We start from the raw sequence: 20,193 nt of genomic DNA, 5'->3' as shown, positions 1-20,193 counted from the left end.
GGTTTTATTCAGAGTGCAGTAGGACACCAGTGAGAGTTTAAGCCAGGGAGCAACCTGCTTTGGTTTGTCTTTTATAAAGATCCCCTTGTCTACTGCATGGAGAAATGGATCCCGGGGGTACAGGTGGGAACAGGGAGACAAAAGGAGGCTGCTGTCATAGTCCAGAAAAGTGACGATAATGGTGGGACTGGGGAGAAGTGAACCCATGCTAGAGGTTTTCAGAATCCAGCTTTCAGGCAGAGGCCTCTGCCTGGACCCAGGCTGGCCCCTTGAAACAAAGTATTAGGGTGAAGAAGACACAGTGGGGGACATGGGGGCCAGAGATTGGGGGTCACGTGAGAGACCAGGTTCTGCTCTCAGCTGAGGTACTATTGTTGGGATCCATTTTACAGATGAAGAAACTGAGGCACAGAGAGGTTTAGTCACATGCCTGAGGCCACAGAGCTTCTAAGGGGCAGAGTCAGGCTTCAAACCTATGTTGTCAGACTCCAGAGTCCAACCTCTTAACTGTTATGCTGTCAAAATTGGTTCAAGGGTTGGGGGCAGGGAGGATGAAGGAACTGATGTGCCCCATGCACTTCACACGCTGCCTGGCGCATAGTAGGGCTCTGAACTGGTTGGTGTTATCATTAATGTCAGAATTCTTGATGAGCTGTGAGGGGACCCCAGTCCACACTAGTGTCTCCTTGCTGGGGGTCAGGCTGGGGCTGCAGGGGCAGGGCCATGCCCTCACCATGTGCCACCCGCACCCCCCCCACCCACCACAGGCTGACTTTGCACTGGAGGCCCTGGCCAAGGCCACCTACGAGCGCCTCTTCCGCTGGCTGGTCCTTCGCCTCAACCGTGCCTTGGACCGCAGTCCCCGCCAGGGCGCTTCCTTCCTGGGCATCCTGGACATCGCTGGCTTTGAGATCTTCCAGGTCTGCACTTGGTACCATGCTGGGGCTGGGAGGGCTCTGTCAGCCTGGCTCTCTGTCCTCTCCCTCTGGTTGTCTGCCCCCTCCCTCTGGGTGTCTGTTCACCCAGTCCCCCCCGTCCCCCACTACCCTGGTCTCTGTCCCCTCTCTCACCTGTCCCCTCACCCCCGCAGCTGAACTCCTTCGAGCAGCTGTGCATCAACTACACCAACGAGAAGCTACAGCAGCTCTTCAACCACACCATGTTCGTGCTGGAGCAGGAGGAGTACCAGCGCGAGGGCATCCCCTGGACCTTCCTCGACTTCGGCCTCGACCTGCAGCCCTGCATCGACCTCATTGAGCGGCCGGTGAGCCTGAGGGTCCTCCCGCCTCCCCAGCTACGAGATCCCAGCCCTTGGCCCGCCTCCAGCCCTGCTGGGGCTTCCGGGCTCAAAACTTGTGTGTGATGGCGTCTGCTTTGTAGATGCATGGCCACTAGATGCTTGGGCCCTGGATATGCCTGCCATGGGACCGGCTTGGACCAAAGCGCTCGTCAGCAGCTAGAACTGTAACTGTCGTTCTCATGTTCAGTCGTATGTCCTTGTGCCTCTTCCAAGAGCTACAAGTTCGTGGTAACCTAAGTGTCCACTATGTGGGGATCTGACGCCCTCTTCCCTTCTTGTTGGTGCTTAGGCTAACCCCCCCGGACTCCTGGCCCTGCTGGATGAGGAGTGCTGGTTCCCGAAGGCCACCGACAAGTCCTTTGTAGAGAAGGTGGCCCAGGAGCAAGGAGGCCATCCCAAGTTCCAGAGGCCAAGGAACCTGCGGGACCAGGCTGACTTCAGTGTCCTGCACTATGCGGGCAAGGTGGGGGCTGGGCTTGGGGCCTGTGGGCAGGGGTGGGGACCACTCAGCTGCAGATGCAGGGAGAATGCAGAGAGAATGCAGGACCCCCCACCATGTCCCCCGGAACAAGACATTGGCCAGGGCAAGGAAAGCCCAAGGTCAACCAGGCACGCTGTCTGATGAAGTCAGCAAAAGCTGGCTCAGGAAGTGGTATTTCCAGGAGGCTTGGAGGGGTGGATAGGAGTTCTCTGCAAGGAGAATTATGTGCGTTTTATACCCTCATTCAGCAAAGACATGCCTTTTGTGTGCTGAGCAAAGCTGGGGCCCCACGCTGGGCATGGTTTCTGCCCTCACAGGGTTCCTGATCTGGGAGAGGGACAAAGACCATGAGAATAAAAAATGCTGCTAGGTGCTTCGGTGGGGGCAGTGTCAAAGCTGGGAGAAGGAATGCCAGGAGAGGTTTCAGAGGAGAGTAAGGCTCGATTTGGAATTTAAATCAAGGGTCAGCAAACATCTTCTGTACATAGTTTCAGTTTTGTGGGCCAGACAGTCTCTGCTGCAGCTACTCTCTTCTGCCACTGTAGTGTGAAAGACACCCTGGGGAATACATAAAGGAATATATAATTGAAGGCCATATTCCAATAAAACTTTATCTATAAAAAGGTGGCAAGGCCGGATTTGGCCTGTGGGCGATCATTTGCCAATCCATGGCTCAAATGATGAGTAACAGCCAGCAAAGAATGGGTGAAGGATGGGAAGTGCTGTCCAGGGATAAGGAACAGCATACAGAGGCTGGGAGGCAGGAGACCTCTGTGCTCCATGTCTATCCCTCACTCCCTCTTCCACACATCATCTAAGACCTCCAGGGGGCCCAGCTCTGCCCTGTGGGTTAGACCTGAGCCCTGGCCTCAGGGAACCACTGTCTGGTGGGGGGCACATGTGTCGGGGACTGTGCCTGTCAAGACTGACTGGAAGCCTCAGAGCAAAGCCTCAAATACTGGGAAGGAGCCAGCCTTGTGAAAATCCACGGTGAGGGAATCACAGGCGTTGGGAATGGCAGGGGTAAACCTGAGGTGGAAATCAGCTTGCATGTTTGAGGAACAGTGAGGAGCCCAGTGTGGCTGGAATAGAATGGATAAGGAAGAAGTGATGGTGGGCGAGGTTCTCCAGCTGGGTGGAGGACAGACATGGAAAGTAGAGGGAAAGGGGCCCTACCTGCGGAGGGTGCAGTTCTGGGAATGGACACAAGGTGGCACCAATGCTCTCTGATCCATGGGGAACCCTGCTGGAGCTGGTGCTCTCATAGCTTCTGAGAGGTTCCATGGGAAATTGGGAGAGCTGATGAGGCTGAAGTCTCACCACCTTCCTCTGCCCGGCTTCACCCAGGTCGACTACAAGGCCAACGAGTGGCTGATGAAGAACATGGACCCTCTGAATGACAATGTCGCTGCCCTGCTCCACCTGAGCACAGACAAGCTAACGGCAGAGATCTGGAAAGATGGTGAGGGCCAGCTTCTCCAGGCCCTGTCCCTGGAGCTCTGTGCATCCCTTTCCCCAGCCCACAGTGTGACCACCTTTGCTCTAGATGCTAAGTTCTAAATGGAAGTTGTCTGCTCGGACGCAGAACTGAGGCGGGCAGGCCAGACGGCCTCCTGGTAGTGCTTCCAATCAGTGACTGAGTGGTTGGTTAGTTGCTGTCTTAAGCCAGTATCATACTCAGTGACAAAACACACTTATCCTTAATCAGAAACAAGATGAGGGTGCCCATAGTCAGCACTGCTGGGAAACATGGTTTTAGCAATACTAGCCTCTGCAATCAGACTGGAAAGAGAAATAACTATATTGCTATTATAAAGGAAGAGAGAAAGTTATTCATTGTAGATAGCATATAATCCCTAAAAAAGAAAAAAAATCAAGAGATTTGACTGAACAAGAATTAATCACAAGAGAACTCAGCAACATGGTGTTTTTATAGATTAGTCAGCTTTGGGGCTTTGCTTTTTTGGCTCTCACAAAGTTCCCATCAGGGCCCCCAGGGAAGAAGAAAGGAATGACAGATCACAATGTCATTTGGGAGAGCTTTCCTGCTGCAACAAGGCTCATGTGGGTTTAGCCATCAGTCTTTCTGGAATGGCCTTTCTGGGAGGCACGGGCAGAAAAGCCGAATGTCTTTGGAGTGAACCCTGTAGTTTTCCAAACCTTGTCCACCACTCTCCATCCTTAGAGGAGAGGTGATTTTTTTTTTTTTAAAGAATTTATTTATTTGACAGAGAGTGAGAGAAGGAGAGAAAGCACAACTGGGGGGAGCAGCAGAGGGAGAGGGGGAAGCAGGCTCCCCGCTGAGCAGGGAGCCCGATGCGGGCCTCGATCCCAGGATCCTGAGATCATGACCCAAGCCGAAGGCAGACGCTTAATCCACTGAGCCACCCAGGTGCCCCAAGGGGAGGTGATTTTAACAACCAGTGGAACCAGCATCTTGGTTTCTCCCAATTCAAGGCTTCCAGAATCTGTCAGTTTGCCTTAGCCTTTTTCTTGACATGAAAAGTGAAGTTGAGTGCCAGCCCAGGCAATGAGACAAGAGAACAAAATAAGCAAACGTGTGCTTCCCAGACGAACTCATGGAACAAAGGGTGTGAGGTGCCTCAATGGTGGTGAGCTGGTTTTAGACCGAGAGATCTGATGATGGTGTCTTGCGTGGTTTATACATGATAGACCGACAAGCAGGGTTTGATGTCCAGTAACAGGCAGATTACACAACAAGCATCCTCTCTTCAGCCTGAAAAATCCTTCCACACCAACACACTGACACTTCTTCAAAAACTGTGTCCCATTCAAGGACACAGCACGCTCCCCCACCACTGTGATCCCTCACATCTCACATCTCATAGGTGCCCAGCCCCCCAGGGGTTTCAAGAGTGAAGTGGAAGTTGGGAAGCCTTTTGAATCCTGGACTCAAACTTGGCACAGTGCTATTTCCTCCACGACTCTCCTGAACAAAGCAAATCACAACAGCCCAGACTCAAGGAGCTGCTGCAAGTCACAGGGAGGGACAGGGACAGTGGCTGTTTGTGCATCAATCTCTATGACAGCTTCCCTGAGCTCAGAGTCGGGTGCTCAGCGTCCTGGTAGCCCAGGGGGGAAGGTGAATGAGACAGGCTCTCCTCAGAGAGGCAACCTCAACAAACTGGGGAGGAGTATTGAGCTACCTGGCAGCCAGGGCAAAAAGGAATACGTAATGAAACAGACAGATTTAACCTCTAGAGAGATTTTTTTCCCCCCCTTGGCATTAAATTCTCATAAAGGTCGTTCATCCTTTCAGTCACCTTTGTTGCCCTCAGTGGTAGACACAAAGGCGAATGGGACAATCCCCCTGGCTTTAGAAGTTCACGGTCAGCACTGAAGTTTTCCCTCCTGCTTTGCCTGGTGCTGTTGACTAATAATGCTCTCTTTTTTTTCTGCCACCTTCCCTCTCTCTCCTCCCTTCTCTTGCTGTTCCTTTTACATCTCCTACCCCATCTCTCTGCCCCTCCCCTCATCTGTCCTCACCTCCCCCCCCAAGAACATGGGGGTTTCCAGCAATTCGCTTTTCTTGGCTCCTTCCCACTGTCACCCCCAGGATCTTCAGGGAGGCGCGGCTCTGCCATTTCTCCGTCAGGGGGTGGGTGTTGCTGTGCATCCATGGGTGAGATTTGCCGGCCGAGGAGGGTGGGCCTGTCAGACCGGGTACCTGACTTTGAATGTCTGTCCCCTCTCCTCCACGTGGAGGACTCTTGCCTTTCTCCCCCTTCCTTGGCGCTTCCCTCAGCAGTTTCCAGACTTTCCATAGCAGCACATGCCTTCTAACTAGACCGCATGTAAGGGGACAAGCAATTATGATAATACCAGCTGGTGTTTACTAAGCACTTAGTATGTGCAAAGCCCGTTTACGATTACGAAGCCCTAGAATCCACTGAACAACCCAGAGAGGCAGGTGTTAGTACTACTAACCCCATGATACAGAGGACACTGAAGTCCTGAGAGGTTATGTCACCTGCCTGAGGTCACACAGCCATTAAGGGACAGAGCTGAGATTTGAACCTGGGACCTCGGGTCCCAGATCCTCTGTTTTCCTCCATGCTGTAAGAACTTCATTATCCTTTTGATGGTAGCTGGGAGTTTGGCAGTGAGAGGGAGCATTAAATCTGGGGAGGAAGAGACCATAGGTGAGCCCCACTGCACACCAGGCCCTGCCCGGAAGTCAGATTTACCTGGTTGACCCTCCCTATTGAGGGCTGCAGGACGTCAGGGTCCACCCCACCTGCAGAAACCTGGCAGGATTTAGAACAGAATTCGAGGGGAAGGAGGAGGTATTTCTCACTAGCTGAAGTGACACCATCAAATGACAAGATCAGACCATACTGGGAAATTGGTTCGGTGAAGGCAGTCTGTCTTCTTTGACACACTGCACATAAAACCCAGGCTTTATTACATTTTTTAGTGGGACATCGTTTTAAGTTCCTAAAAAATGCCAGAAGCTGCGTTCAGGATCTCCAGCACCCTGTGTCTGCCTGTAAAACGGGAATGGTTCTTCCAGGCAGAGAGGAAGTGCTCGGTAAGCCTGTGCTGTCATCATCGGCACCTGTGGATAAGGAGTGTGGAGATGGAGATCTCATCCTTGAGAAGATGAGTGGTCAGAGGCCAGGGTCCTTGAGGGCTCACCCTGGCTGGGTTCAAATCCTAGAGCTGCATTTTCTAAGCTGTGTGGCCTCAGGTGCCATCTTCCACCTCTCTGAGCCTCCTGTCTGAGTTTACACAGCAGTCCAGGGGGCTGACAACACCTATCTTAGCAGTGTTTCATATGTAAAGCGCCAGGTCCTAGCAAGGACAAGATCCCTGAACTTTAACCAGGTTTAACCAGGCCACCTACAACTGACGCCTGACCCCCTTCTTCCTCTGCCTCTGTTTCCTCTTCCCATAGTGGAGGGCATCGTGGGGCTGGAGCAGGTGAGCAGCCTTGGGGATGGCCCACCAGGGGGCCGCCCCCGCCGGGGCATGTTCCGAACAGTGGGACAGCTCTACAAGGAGTCCCTGAGCCGCCTCATGGCCACACTCAGCAACACCAACCCCAGCTTCGTCCGCTGTATCGTCCCCAACCATGAGAAGAGGGTGAGTGATCAGCCTGGGAAGGGGGGGCAACTCCGGCAGCAGGTAAAGGCCTGGCCACTGACCTTGGCTGGAGCCTGGCTCACCTCGGACTGGGTGTGTGACCTTGACCAAGTCGCTTTCCCTCCCAGGCTCAGTGCTCCGTTAGGAAAACTTACTCATTCAATTCATGGGACTTAAATTTTACTGAGCACCTATTAAGGGTCAGGTGTTGGGGATACTTTTGAGAGAAAAGCATGGCCAACTCCTATTCTCACAGTCTGAGAGGGAGCACAGACATTCAACTGAGCAACCATAATGAATGTCCGATTGAATTTGTAGGGGTAGGTATCCCCTACAGTTTAATCTGGTCTGTGAAGTCAGGGAAGCCTCCCTGGAGGAGGTGGTGATTGAGCCATGAAGGATAAGTGGTATGCTGAGGAGAGAACAGCTTGTGCAAAGGTCTGGTGGGAGATTGGGGCATGAAAGGTACAGGGGATGGAATGAAGGCTGTTGGGGCTGGGGGTGTCATGTCAGGGTAGGGAGACCATGCCTGGCTTCCCAGGCCACCAAAAGGTTTTCTTGTTAGGACAATCAGAGAATGGGCCCTGTAGAGAAGGGTCAATATGGGTGGAAAATGAAATACAGCAATAAGTGCCCAAGGCTTCTCCTGTCCTCAGAAAATAGGAACTATAGTTCCTGTGTGTGTGTGTGCGTGTGTGTGTGTGTGTGTCTGGTGTCTGCTGATACTATATCCTATCAAATCTAGGATACATTTATTTCTCACACTTTAGCATCTCTGAAGTTAGGGGGGGTGGCCTGCAATCAATGGCCTGTCAGAGGATGATTGACAGGAGTTGGTCTTTCTTGACAGTATATAAAGTAACAGCATGTTTTGCAACTGATGGAGGCTTGTATTTGATGAAATACCGTGCATAGATTCACCCATTTCTCCAAGGAGCCCTGGTTCTTTTCCCTGAATGGTGTTTGGAATCTAAGGATCTGGGTGTTAGGTATGCTCAGCGGTATTAGAACTTCTCAGCAAACAGCTTCGTATATACACACAAGTGCATAAACATTCACAAACATACTTTTTTTCTTAAGTCATCTCTACACCCAACGTGGGGCTCGAACTCACGACCCCAAGATCAAGAGTCATGTGCTTCTCCGACTGAGCCAGCCAGGCACCCCCGTATACACACATTTATATCTATATTGATTTCTATAAATATCTCTACATATGGAAATCTCTGAGTTCACACCAATGTGCCAAGTTCTCAATATCCCAAAGTTCATTGTAACTTTTTCCTCATACAAATTTGTAACTCTTTGTGTGTGTGTGTAATAGTGAGAAACTTGGATCCTACAAAATACTACACATTTATGTGTTTTCTCAGTCCCTTTTCATGTAATCCATCTCTTGGCCCTCCTGACACCTCCCACACTCAAGCCTGCCCAATATTTTGTAAGAGAGTGGGATGGAAGAGGGAAGAAAACATCAATGTGAGACCATCCTTTTTATCATTTCTGACTACAGCTCTCTCCAGCTATTTCCTTGGGGCTGTTTTGATTGAGAGACAGTCAACTAAGGTGGCTTAAGCAAAAACGAGAATGTATGAACTCACATGATTGAAATTCCATGGTGGGGTTCAGTTATAGCTGGATCCAGGTGTGCAAATGGGGTGTCAGGGATCTTTTTCCTTTGCTTGGCTCTGTGTTGACTTCATTCTGAAGGTATCTCATTTTTGCTCTCTTTCTTTCTCTTATTCCCCTCAGGGTGGCAAGGGAGCCCCTAGTAGCTCCCAACTTTGGTTCTCCCAGTTCAGCAACCCTGGAGGAAAAGGTGGGCTCTTGCCCAGTGCCCTCATTGGTCTAGGATGGGTTTTGTGCCTACCCCAGAACCACATACTGTGATTGGCCAGGCCTGGGTCACATGACCATGTGTGGCTCCAGTATCCCACTGAAAGCTGTAGGGGAGAGTTAGTTCTCTCCCACAGTAGTGAAGCCTTATTGCTAAGAAAGGGGGACACCTATAGTAATAAAAGGAAAATCCGTTTTGCCACAACATTAACAATCTGAGGGAAGAGACTTTTATCTGCTTTTTCATTGTTGAGTCCCCAGTGCCTCAAACAGTGCTTGGCAGATATTCAATAAATGTTTGACAGTTGCATAAATATAAGATATATATGCTTCAGTGGCCCCATAAAAAGATCCAGAATGGCGGTTCTTGTGTTTTAATACCCCTCCTGAGACATTCACGTTTTATTCTGGACTGTGGCCTGGATGTTGGATTTTGGTTTTTTGGTGTTTTGTTTTGTTTTTAAAGCTTCCCAGAGGGTGCTAGTTTACAGCCAGGGTTGAAGAACAACTGATCTAGAAGGTTCTATAAGAAACTGGGGATTGTGGAGCACCTGGGATGCTCAGTCAGTTAAGAGTCCGACTCCTGATTTCAGCTCAGGTCTTGATTTCAGGATGATCCCAGGGTCATGAGTTTAAGCCTGGGGCATTGGGCTTCATGCTGGGTGTGAGGCCTACAGAAAGAAAGGAAGGAAGGGAGGGAGAGAGGAAGGAGGGAGGGAGAGGGAGGGAAGGGAGGGAAGGAAGGAGGAGAGGGGGAAAGAAAGAATGAAGAGGGAAAGAAGGAAGGAAGAAAGAGAAAGAGATAAGAGAGAAAAGAAACTGGGGATTGTGTTCCCACTCTGGGGGCCTGGACAAGATAAGAGATCTCTTTAAGAATGTCATTTAAATTTTTGTACTGTTTAGATTTTTTTTTTAGAAGCAATTTAAAATGAAAAAAGGCAACAGAAGTTAGCTACTCCAAAATATTGATGCATGGGTGTTATTTACACATCACCTTTCCAGGGAGGCCATTCACCAACTATCCCCCATGCAAATTCAGCACTCCCCGCCCTCCCTGGGGCTCTTTCTGCCTCAGCACACACTTGTTGCTCCCGTCCTACTACGTTGACTTAGTGACTAATTTCTTGTCCTCATTGTCAGCCTCTGCAGCTGGACAATGAACTCCCCCAGGGCAGGCATCTCTACCTGGCGGGCAGTACGTGCTCAGGAAATTATAGGTTGACCCGTGCGAAATCGCCAATGATTTCTGACCTGCCGGTAGGGCCAGCCCTGGTTTCCCCAGGCGGCTGCCGTCCGGTGCGAGGCGCCCCCATGTGGCCGCCGCCAACACCGTGTGTCTGCCCTGCTCTCTGCAGGCAGGCAAGCTGGAGCCTCGGCTGGTGCTGGACCAGCTGCGCTGCAACGGCGTCCTGGAGGGCATCCGCATCTGTCGCCAGGGCTTCCCCAACCGCATCCTCTTCCAGGAGTTCCGGCAGCGGTGAGTGCGGTGGGGCGCCGCGGGGTGGGGCTTGGGTTGAGAAGCTCCCCCTCCCCCCTCCCCATATCTGCATCCAAATCCCCCCACTGCCACTTCTGAGTCTGGGGAGTCCAGGCAAGTTGCTTTGGCTCCTGTCTCAGCTTTCTCCTCTGTGGAAAGGGAGAGCAGGACCCGGCTTAGGGCGCTCCCAAGGGAAAGACTGCCTTCTGTGGTAGTCCCTGGGTGACGAGCTGCATTTCTTTACAAATGCAATAGGAAGGGATAGGACAGAAAATACCAGAGTTTAAGAAGCAAGTCATATGGGAAAAAAAGAAGAAGAAGAAGAAGAAGAAGAAGAAGAAGAAGCAGCAAGCCATAGGGGCCCCTGGGTGGCTCAGTCTGTGAAGCTTATGACTCTTGGTTTCAGCTCGCGTCATGATCTCTAGGTCATAAGATCGGGCAAGCATTGGACTTTGTGCAGAGTGTGGAGCTGGCTTGACTTTCTCTGTCTTCTTCTCCCTCTGACCCTCTCCCTACCCCTCAACCCCTACTTATGCACACGTGTGCTCTCTTTCTCTCTAAAAAAAAAAAGAAATTATTAAAAATCCAGTTACTGGGGCACCTGGATGGCTCAGTTGCTTGAGCATGTGCCTTTGGCTCAGGTCGTGATCCTGGAGTCCCAGGGTCGACCCCAGCCTTGGGCTCCCTGCTCAGTGGGGAGTCTGCTTCTCCCTCTGTTCCTCCCCCTGCTTGTGCACATGTGTGCTCGCTCTCCCTCTCTCAAAAGTAAATCAATAATCCAATTCCTCCATTGGCCGGGCCACATCTCAAGGGCTCAGCAGTTAAATTTGGCCAGCAGCTTCTCTGTTGGACAGTGCAGCTCTGAGATGGCTGCTCAAAGTGTGGTCCCCGGGACCAGCAGCATGAGTGTCACTGGACAGCCTGTCAGATATGCACATGTTCAGACACCACCCCAGACTTACAGAATTAGGATCTGCATTTTAATAACCCACCCCTGGTGACTGAGCAACCCTGATATACACATGTGCGCGCGCACACACACGTTTCTCAACCACCGGTCATAAAATAAGTTGTATTAACATAGGACATGTATTATGTCTATGATGTGTGTGTGTATACATTGTATTTATAATGTGTATGATGTTTTCTGGAATGTCGAGATCCAGGGAAGGGCACAGCAGGGATGTGTTTAGGAACCGTATCCCGTTTTATTTGCGCTTTGAGCTTGAGAAACAGCTGCCGCCCAGTGCTTAGCTCAGGGCCTGACCAATAATAAGTCTTCAGAGGCAGCAGCTGTCACTGGCGGGCGTTCTCACCTTTCCACTCTGAGCCCCGCCATGTTCCGCATCTCAGTGGTGCTGGTGGGGTGAACCCTCATAATCAGCTCGCGGTGAGTGTCCAAGTTTGGCAGCTCCCAGAGCCAGTGCTGCCATTGGCAGTATTAACACTCTTAGCCCAGGGTGTGGTGCTCTGTAAACGCTCGAATGTTCTCTCTTCATACTGTTTGTATCATCATCATCATCGTTACTGCTGTTTGTCGCTTGGAGCGCAGTGTGGGCCATGGCAGGAGCTGTGACAGCGTGATGTAACTCCTCCCCTCCCCCCACAGATACGAGATCCTGACGCCCAATGCCATCCCCAAGGGCTTTATGGATGGGAAACAGGCCTGTGAGAAGATGGTGAGTATGGGGCAGAGCCTAGGCTGTGGGTGTGTACGTGTGCATGTACAGGGGCCCTGGCAGTGGAAGAGGGGAGCTGGGACCTCCCTCTCCTTGTCCCTCCTCTTCACCACCCCTCTCCAACCCCTCACAGATCCAGGCCCTAGAACTAGACTCCAACCTCTACCGTGTGGGACAGAGCAAGATCTTCTTCCGGGCAGGTGTCCTGGCCCAGCTGGAAGAGGAGCGGGACCTAAAGGTCACAGACATCATCGTGTCCTTCCAGGCAGCCGCCCGGGGATACCTAGCTCGCAAGTAGGGCACCGTGCCTGGGTCCTGTTGGCCAAGGCTTGGGGGCGGGGGCAGGGAAGGGTTGAACAGAGGCTCCAGGGGTCAGGGCCTCCAAAATAGTGGAAGGGCCGGGAAACAAAGGGGTGGAGTCACCAGATGCTCAGACTTCTTGCTTCTACAGTCCCCGAGGGTCCCTGTAGACCAGGTCTGGTGCTGAGCAGTGCTGGAGACACAGGGAGGAGCTAGGCTTGGCTATAGGCTGACCAACCGTCTTGCATCACCCGGGACTGGAGGATCCCCAGGGTGCATGATTTTCAGGGCTAAAGAAAGCCTGTGGCAAACAGAGCGTGGTGGTTACCCTACCGGCCAGTGCCTCAAGGGTCTCCACTCTGGACGGGGAGACGTACATGGGCACATGTCACAGTCTGGAGCTTTGATGGTCTCCCATGTGAAGTGTGGCGACCCTGCAGCAGACCAAATTGCCTTCAGGTCATACACCCGATGACCAGAGAGACAAAGGAGGATGGGACAGGTGCTACGGGCAGGAGCGACAGCTGGTTCAAAGGCCCAGGGACACGAGAGCCTGACACGTCTCAGGAATGTCAGAAGTTTGTAGGACAGTCTCCTTCTCCCTTGAAACAGCCCAGAGGGAGGATCAGAGAATAAAGGACTCCCCTAAACACCAGGCTGAGCGGCAGGGAACTTGTCCAGGGGTGCTGGGGAGCCATGGAAGAGCTGTGAGCAGGGGAGGGGAGGGTAAGCTCTGGGGTATAGAAAGACCCCCTCAGAAGACAGGTTGGGGGTGGACTGGGGGGAAGAGACTGAGAGGTTGGGGTAAGGGTCCAGGCGGGGGAAGAGGAGGCCTGAACTAGGGTTGTGGGAACAGAGAGCAGGGGACACAGCCGAGAGAGTCAAGGGTCGAAGGACTGACAGCCTGTATGCAACAGGACCTGCCAATCGTAGAGGGCGTTTGCACACAGGAGGCTCTTAACGATGGTTGACTAAGTGAAGGGAGCTATGCTGTCTTGTGAAGGGGACAGGCCTAAAAGAGCTGAGCCTTTACTCTCCCCCTTGCCCGCCTCTCTCTCCTCTCAGAGCCTTCCAGAAGCGGCAGCAGCAGCAGAGCGCCCTGCGTGTGATGCAGAGAAACTGTGCCGCTTACCTCAAGCTGAGACACTGGCAGTGGTGGCGGCTCTTCATCAAGGTGAGGGCACCTGGGGAAGTAACCTGAGCAGCAAGGAGACAGCACCTTGGGTCCAGGGCTGCTCGGGCAAGTGGTTTTCTTTGTTTGGGCCTCAACTTTCTGCATCTGTAAAATGGGACTAATCAGCTCAACCTTTGTTAACCAGGATTCTTTGGTAGAGACCCCCAAAATCTGACTCAAACCAACATGAGTAAAAGATTCTGGACAGCTTCAGGAAAAGCTGGATCCAGGGCTGAGTCAGGGGTCCCAGAGAACCCCTCAGATTCAGTGACTCACTGGGAGGACTCACAGAGCTTAGAGAAGCTGTTATCCTCAAAGTTGTGGTTTATTACAGTGAAAGGCAAGAGAGATTAAAGTCAGCAAAGGGAAAAGGAGCACTGAACAGAGGAGGGACCAGGCACAAGCTTCCAGTTGTCCTCTCAACACGGAGTCATGTGGACAGTGCGTAATTCTTCCAGAAACAGTGTGTGACAATGCATATGGGCTGTTGCCAACCAGGGAAGCTCCCCGAGTCTCAGTGTCCAAGCTTGTCATTAGGGCTCAGTCTCACAGGCACGGCTGATCCCCGCCATGCAGTTGATCTCACTCAGTCTCCAGACTCTCCAGAGGTCAAGTTGATACCACGGTGGCCAAGAACCCCAGGTAACAAAATCCATCTTATCAGTCAGAATGTTCCAAGAGCTTGGAGATTATCTTCCAGGAGCCAGGCAAGGGCCAGGCCTTTCAGTGACAGAGGCAGGGTTTGGACAGCCCAGGCCCGCTGAGTCAACCCTTTATGCCACAAGGGCCCAAACAGTGATATCAAAGTGATTTGTGTCTCCCATCTGGCTTTTTCTCCCAGGTGATGCCCTGTAGGCTTTTTCACACGGGTGCCACCAGTCCACTGAGACTTGTCCCCTGGCCGGTTAGGCCAGCATGGACTTCTGTCCCAAAGCTCCCACTAGATTCTCAGGTTTGACTCACCCTTGGCCAGCTGGGGTCATGTGACCTGACCACCCAAGGACTTGTCACAACACATCCCATAAGCCAGGCTGGTAATCACACGCCCGCCTGGAGCAGAGGGGCAGAGCCGGGTCATCAGACCCCTGTGAGCATGGCAGTGTGTCCCCCCAGTGAGAAACTGGAGAGGAGGAAGGAAGGTCAAAATTTGGAGGCAAAAAACCCAGCCATTCAGTGTAATTCTGAGTGCGGTGTGAGAGTGCTCAGCCTCTGGGCCCTCAGCCAGTGTCACTTGAGCACCTGCTATATGCCAGTCACCTTTGGGGGATCATGATAAAATGGTGAATAAAAACAAAGTCCTGCTCACCCCATGGGAGAAAGCTGGCCTGCCCCAGGGGTTGACTGCATCTCAGAGGAATATAAAATTATAGCCGTGATAAATGCCACCAGCTAGGGCAGAAGAGACTATGATTAGAGAAAGAACCAAGGAGAGTTGGGAGGAACCGAACAGGAAGCCAGCCATGCGACAGCAATGATCAGAGGGGATCCCGCTCAGCAAAAGGGGAGTGTGTCCTTTCGGTGCCACTGACCCGAGTCACACCACGGACAGTGCATCCCTCCCATCCCTCCCTCGGGGCTGGGATTTGACTTTGAGGGACATTGTGTTACAGAGCGGGCGGCGCCGGCATCTCGTCGCCCCCCCCCCCCCGTTAGTTTAGCGAAGGAGGAACACATTTCGTGCCTGTACTGCGGGCCTTAGCCTTGAACTGTTCGAGGCTCTTCGTCGTGTCAGCTCATTCACCCATCGCGAAAACCCCGTAGCGCAGGGGCTGTTCCCATCCCGGATCCATGGATGAACACGCTGCCCTGTGGCTCCCGAGCTGCCGCCCAGTGCTTACTCTGCTCCCGGGCCACGTGGAGCCCGCCGTTCCTACCTTTACCTCTCCCCTCCCCCGACTCAGGTGAAGCCGCTGCTGCAGGTGACCCGGCAGGACGAGGTGCTGCAGGCGCGGGCACAGGAGCTGCAGAAAGTGCAGGAGCTGCAGCAGCAGAGTGCCCGCGAGGTGTGTGAGCTCCAGGGCCGCCTGACACAGGTAAGGGGCGGGGCCGGGGGCGGAGCCAGGGTGTGGGGGCGGGGCTCCCGACTGAGCCGCAAGGCGCGGGGTTCCTGCAGATCCTAGATGCTCAGGGGACTGGAGAGGGGCAGGCCAGGGGCGGCCTTGTGGCGGGGCAAGCAGAGAGGAAGACAGGCGGTGAGCTTTCCATTGACCATGTTTTTCTGGTGTCTTCTAAGTAATGTTGAAGCAAAACCCTTTTTGGAGCATTTTCCTGTTTGCTTTTACTGAGTTATTTCCTTTGGTTAGATTTCTAGGCGTAGGAGTGTTAAATGAAATGTGAGATGGTAGAAAGGCCTCTCCGGGGCTATTTGGAGGGTGGCCTGGAGAGGGAAAGACTGGAGGCGGGGAGGCCGGGGAGGAGGCTGGAGAGAGTTCACTGGGAAAGGATAAGGCTCAAGCTCTGGGGAGAAGGGAGGTGGGGGAGAGGGAGGCACCTAGGGGTCTGACTTGATGACTGTGTGGGGGAGGAGGTTGAGGTCATCCTGAGATGGGGACCTAGATGGAAAGCCCTCCAGGTCCCAAAGGTCAAAGCAAATCAGGAGGCAGAAGGCAGGAGGGACTTGGATTGCTCCACGGAGACTGCTCTGGGAGCACTGCCTGCTGAGTGCTGACCTCCCACCCTGTCCCCAGTTGGAAGAGGAGCGGGCCCGCCTGGCAGAGCAGCTCCGAGCAGAGGCAGAGCTGTGTGCCGAGGCCGAGGAGACACGGGGGCGGCTGGCAGCTCGCAAGCAGGAGCTGGAGCTGGTGGTGACCGAGCTGGAGGCCCGTGTGGGCGAGGAGGAGGAGTGTAGCCGCCAGCTGCAGAGTGACAAGAAGAGGCTGCAACAGCATATACAGGTCTGGCCCCTGTGTGCCCACAGACCACCTCACCCCATGCCCTTCTGTCTACCCTGACAATCTTTGCTTCTCCAAACCATGTCTCATTGGGCCATGAATTTGCAGAAAACTCAACTCAAAGTGATTAGGCCCAAAGAATACTCCTTTGGTTCAAATAATGGAAGACTTCAGGCTTGGCTGGATCCAGGTGCCAAGGTGATATCCTTTGTACTCTTTCTCTCTCCATCCGGTCCATTTGCCTCTAGGCTGCAGCATTCCCAGGCAGGCCACGCTCCCTTGGTTTCCCCTTCAAAATCCACTATGTACTTTACCTCTCCATCCAGATGCTCAAGTTTCACCGACAGTATTCATCTGCATTTACGTTTTATGATCTCTTCCCTTGAAAAAAGTAGATCGAGGTACCCAAGTTATGCCAAACATACTTGAAAATTTTTCAGTGATTTAAGTGAGTGTCTGGTTTTAAATTTAAAATAAATAAAATTAAATAAGTTTGAAAATTCAGTTCCTCAGTCATACTGACCACATTTCAGGAGCTCAGTAAGGGTTTTAATTACCTCCTCTTTAGCTGCATGTGGGGGAGGGATTCTGCCCTATAGTTATGGAGATGGCCTAACACCATGCCACAGAGAGCCACACATGGGTTGCACTCAGGAGTGAAAAGAACAGGTCACAGCTGTGGGAGGCGGCTTTGTAGTAACAAAAGGATGGGGTGACCTCTGGTTCCTACAGGGAGATGTGATGGGTTAGTTTGAATAACTCCAGGGCTGGCAGGTAGCTGAAGTCCACTCTGTCGGCAGAAGCTGGCCCTGTGCCTGGTCCCTGTGATATATACTGTTATGTGGCCAGTAGACCTCATCTGTGGGAGTAGAGTGGGAGGAGGAGGACGTGTGGGTAAGCCATTACAGATCCTCCCGATAGCAGGGAGCAAGCAGCACCTAATACTGCATCCTTTTTTCTTTAAAGGTTTTAAAATATTTTAAAATTTTAAATATTTTAAAATATTTTTATGATATTTAAGTATTTAAAATTTTTAATATTTTTATATTTTAATTTTTTTAATATTTAAAATTTTACATATTTTAATTTTAAATATTTTATTTTCTTCAAAGAGACACTTTTATTTTATTTTTTAAAGATTTTATTTATTTATTTGACAGACAGAGATGACAAGTAGGCAGAGAGGGAGGCAGAGAGAGGGGAGAGAGGGGAAAGCAGGCTCCCTGCTGAGCAGAGAGCCTGACGTGGGGCTCGATCCCGAGACCCTGAGACCATGATCTGAGCCGAAGGCAGAGGCTTAACCCACCGAGCCACCCAGGCACCCCTAATTTTAAATATTTAAAAATTTTAAAATATATTTACTTGGGGGTGGGGAGCACAGAGAGAGAGGGAGAAACGGACTCTCCGCTGAGCAGAGAGCCCAATTTGGGGCTCAATCCCAGGACCCTGAGATCATGACCTGAGCTGAAGGCAGATGCTCAACCAACTGAGCCACCCAGGTCCTCCCCCATTTTTTTAAATTAATGTATTAGGGCACCTGGGTGGCTCCGTTGGTTGGGCATCTGATTCTTGATCTCGGGTCATGAGTTCGGGCCCTGTGTCAGGCTTCGTGATTTGGAGCATACTTTAAAGAAAAAAGAAAAAAGAAAAAAATTGAGGTATTATTGACATATAACATTAGTTCAGGTATACAACATAGTGATTCAGTATTTGTACATATTGGCAAGGGATGTCCACAGTAAGTCAATATCCATCCCTTTACATAGTAACAAAAAAAAACTTTTCTAGTGGTATGAACTTTTAAGATCTAGTCTCTCTGCAACTCTCAAATATGCAATACAGTGCTAAAACCACAGTTGTACTATTACATCCCCTGGATTTATTTATTTTATAACTAGAAGTGTATACTTTTTGACCCCCTTCCCCCCTCACTTCAGTGACCCTCTCTTCCCCCAACAACCACTTGTCTCTTCTCTGTATCTGTGAGCTCAGTGTTTTGTGTGTTTTTGGTTTTGTTTTTTAGATTCCACACATGAGTGAGATCATAGGCTATTTGTCTTTCTCTGACTTCTCTCACCTAGCACAATGCCCTTGATGTCCATCCATGCTGTCACCCAATATCGAATCTTAATTTCCAGTCCCGCATCACATGTTGCTACAGGGGGCAGTGCCCATCTCTATGATGTGCTAGTTTATTTTTATTGTTTATCATCTTCCCGCACACAAAGGAATGTCATTTCCATAAGGACAAAGATGTGTATCTATTTTGGGTGCCTCGAACAGGGCTTGGCACACACGGGGCCCTCAGGGAAGGCTCAGGGGAGAATGAAATGAATGAATGAAACAGGGAGACCAGGGGCGCCTGGGTGGCTCAGTGGGTTAAGCCGCTGCCTTCGGCTCAGGTCGTGATCTCAGGGTCCTGGGATCGAGTCCCACATCGGGCTCTCTGCTCAGCAGGGAGCCTGCTTCCTCCTCTCTCTCTGCCTGCCTCTGCCTACCTGTGATCTCTGTCTGTCAAATAAATAAATAAAATCTTTAAAAAAAAAAAAAAAAAAAAAAAAAAAAAAACAGGGAGACCAGTGAAGGTTTGCTCCTTCCCAGTCTCACCCAGAGTGTGGACCTGTCTGAGCCACAAGCCCTCAGGGTTTGGGACCGTCCCCTCCACCCCGTCCTTCCCATCACACCCCAGTCTCCAGCCCCTGGATCCTCATCCCTGCCCTCGCCCCTCTCCAGGAGCTGGAGAGCCACCTCGAGGCTGAGGAGGGGGCGCGACAGAAGCTGCAGCTAGAGAAGGTGACCACGGAGGCGAAGCTGAAGAAATTTGAGGAAGACCTGCTCCTCTTAGAAGATCAGAATGCAAAGCTGAGCAAGGTCAGTGGCCTGTGGGCCCCCAGGGGCAGGGGCAGGGGCAGTGGCACATGGGTCTCTGCCTGTCCCCCAGCCGGTGCCACCTCTAGGGGTTCTCCAGCTCTCAGTCTCAGCTATGTCTCCCTTCCACCCTTGTTCATCCATCACACCTTCACTTCCCCTTTGTCACACCTTCCCCTGCCGGTATTTTTGAGCAACTACTGTATGTCATTACCCATGGCTGGTAGATCATAAGACATGCCCCCCACCTTCAAGGCCACATAGCTGGAGACAAACACCATCTCATTATAGCCCGTCCTTCTGTGGGTCAGCTGGGGCTCAGTCGGGGCTCTCGGAGGCTGTCATTGTGACGTGGGGGCCGGGTGCGGATGTCTGCGGTCTCCGTGCCCCTTCATGTGGCTTCTGTCCCCACAGGAGAGCCTGAGTTTCTTACATGGCAGCTCAGGGCTCTAAGAAGGTCAAGCAGAAACATCCAGGCCGCTTAAAGTATTAAGCCTGGAACTGACATGGCATTGCTTGCTCCCAATTCTATAGATCAGGGGTTAGCAAACATCTTCTGTAAAAGGTCAGATAGCAAATATTTCACACGTTCCCAGCCCCTGTGTTTCTGTCACGAGCGCTCAGTTCTGCTGACGTAGCGTGAAAGCAGCCACAGACAGTATATAATTGAATACGTGTGACTGTGCCCCAATAAAACTTTATTTATAAAAATAGGTGGTGGGCCAGATTGGGCCCACACACTGTGGTTTGCAGACCATTGAGCTTAAAGCAGTCAGAGGCTCAGCCCAGACTCAGCGGGTGGGAAATCAGGCTCTGTCCCTGGGTGGGGACATGGCAGAGAATCCGCTGCCCTCTTTGACCTGCCACAGCCAGGACTAGGCTAGGCACAGGGGGAGACGGCATTGAACTGACTGGAAAACCATCTGTGTCCTGACAGGGGGATGGGGGAAAGGGATGCTAGATGAGACACCACAGAAAATAAATATAACCACACATTGTGACTTAATTATGAACTGTGAGAAAAGAACAGAAGACTATGGAGGAGGACAGGTCCCTCACCTGTCCTTGGGGTAGTCAGGGC

The 20,193-nt window shown here is 51.7% G+C and overlaps 1 protein-coding gene across 7 annotated transcripts in view; it reads left to right on the top strand.

The window, feature by feature from the left end:
• MYH14 (myosin heavy chain 14) overlaps positions 1-20,193 on the top strand; it is a 101,545-nt gene that overhangs the window by 52,059 nt on the left and 29,293 nt on the right. For all 7 annotated transcript variants that reach the window (XM_045077361.1, XM_045077360.1, XM_045077359.1 and 4 more), the window contains 12 exons: positions 768-920; positions 1,091-1,264; positions 1,590-1,763; positions 3,129-3,243; positions 6,700-6,887; positions 10,079-10,200; positions 11,810-11,879; positions 12,013-12,173; positions 13,245-13,353; positions 15,255-15,386; positions 16,041-16,247; positions 18,978-19,115. In XM_045077361.1, the coding sequence (XP_044933296.1) occupies positions 768-920; positions 1,091-1,264; positions 1,590-1,763; positions 3,129-3,243; positions 6,700-6,887; positions 10,079-10,200; positions 11,810-11,879; positions 12,013-12,173; positions 13,245-13,353; positions 15,255-15,386; positions 16,041-16,247; positions 18,978-19,115 (1,743 nt within the window). The remainder of the gene's footprint in view (positions 1-767; positions 921-1,090; positions 1,265-1,589; positions 1,764-3,128; positions 3,244-6,699; positions 6,888-10,078; positions 10,201-11,809; positions 11,880-12,012; positions 12,174-13,244; positions 13,354-15,254; positions 15,387-16,040; positions 16,248-18,977; positions 19,116-20,193) is intronic.

This window comes from Mustela putorius, unplaced genomic scaffold (assembly GCF_011764305.1).
Source record: "Mustela putorius furo isolate JIRA1106 unplaced genomic scaffold, ASM1176430v1.1 tig00000196_pilon_pilon_pilon, whole genome shotgun sequence".
Classification (NCBI taxonomy): domain Eukaryota; kingdom Metazoa; phylum Chordata; class Mammalia; order Carnivora; family Mustelidae; genus Mustela; species Mustela putorius.
This window is presented reverse-complemented; position numbering and strand designations above follow the sequence as displayed.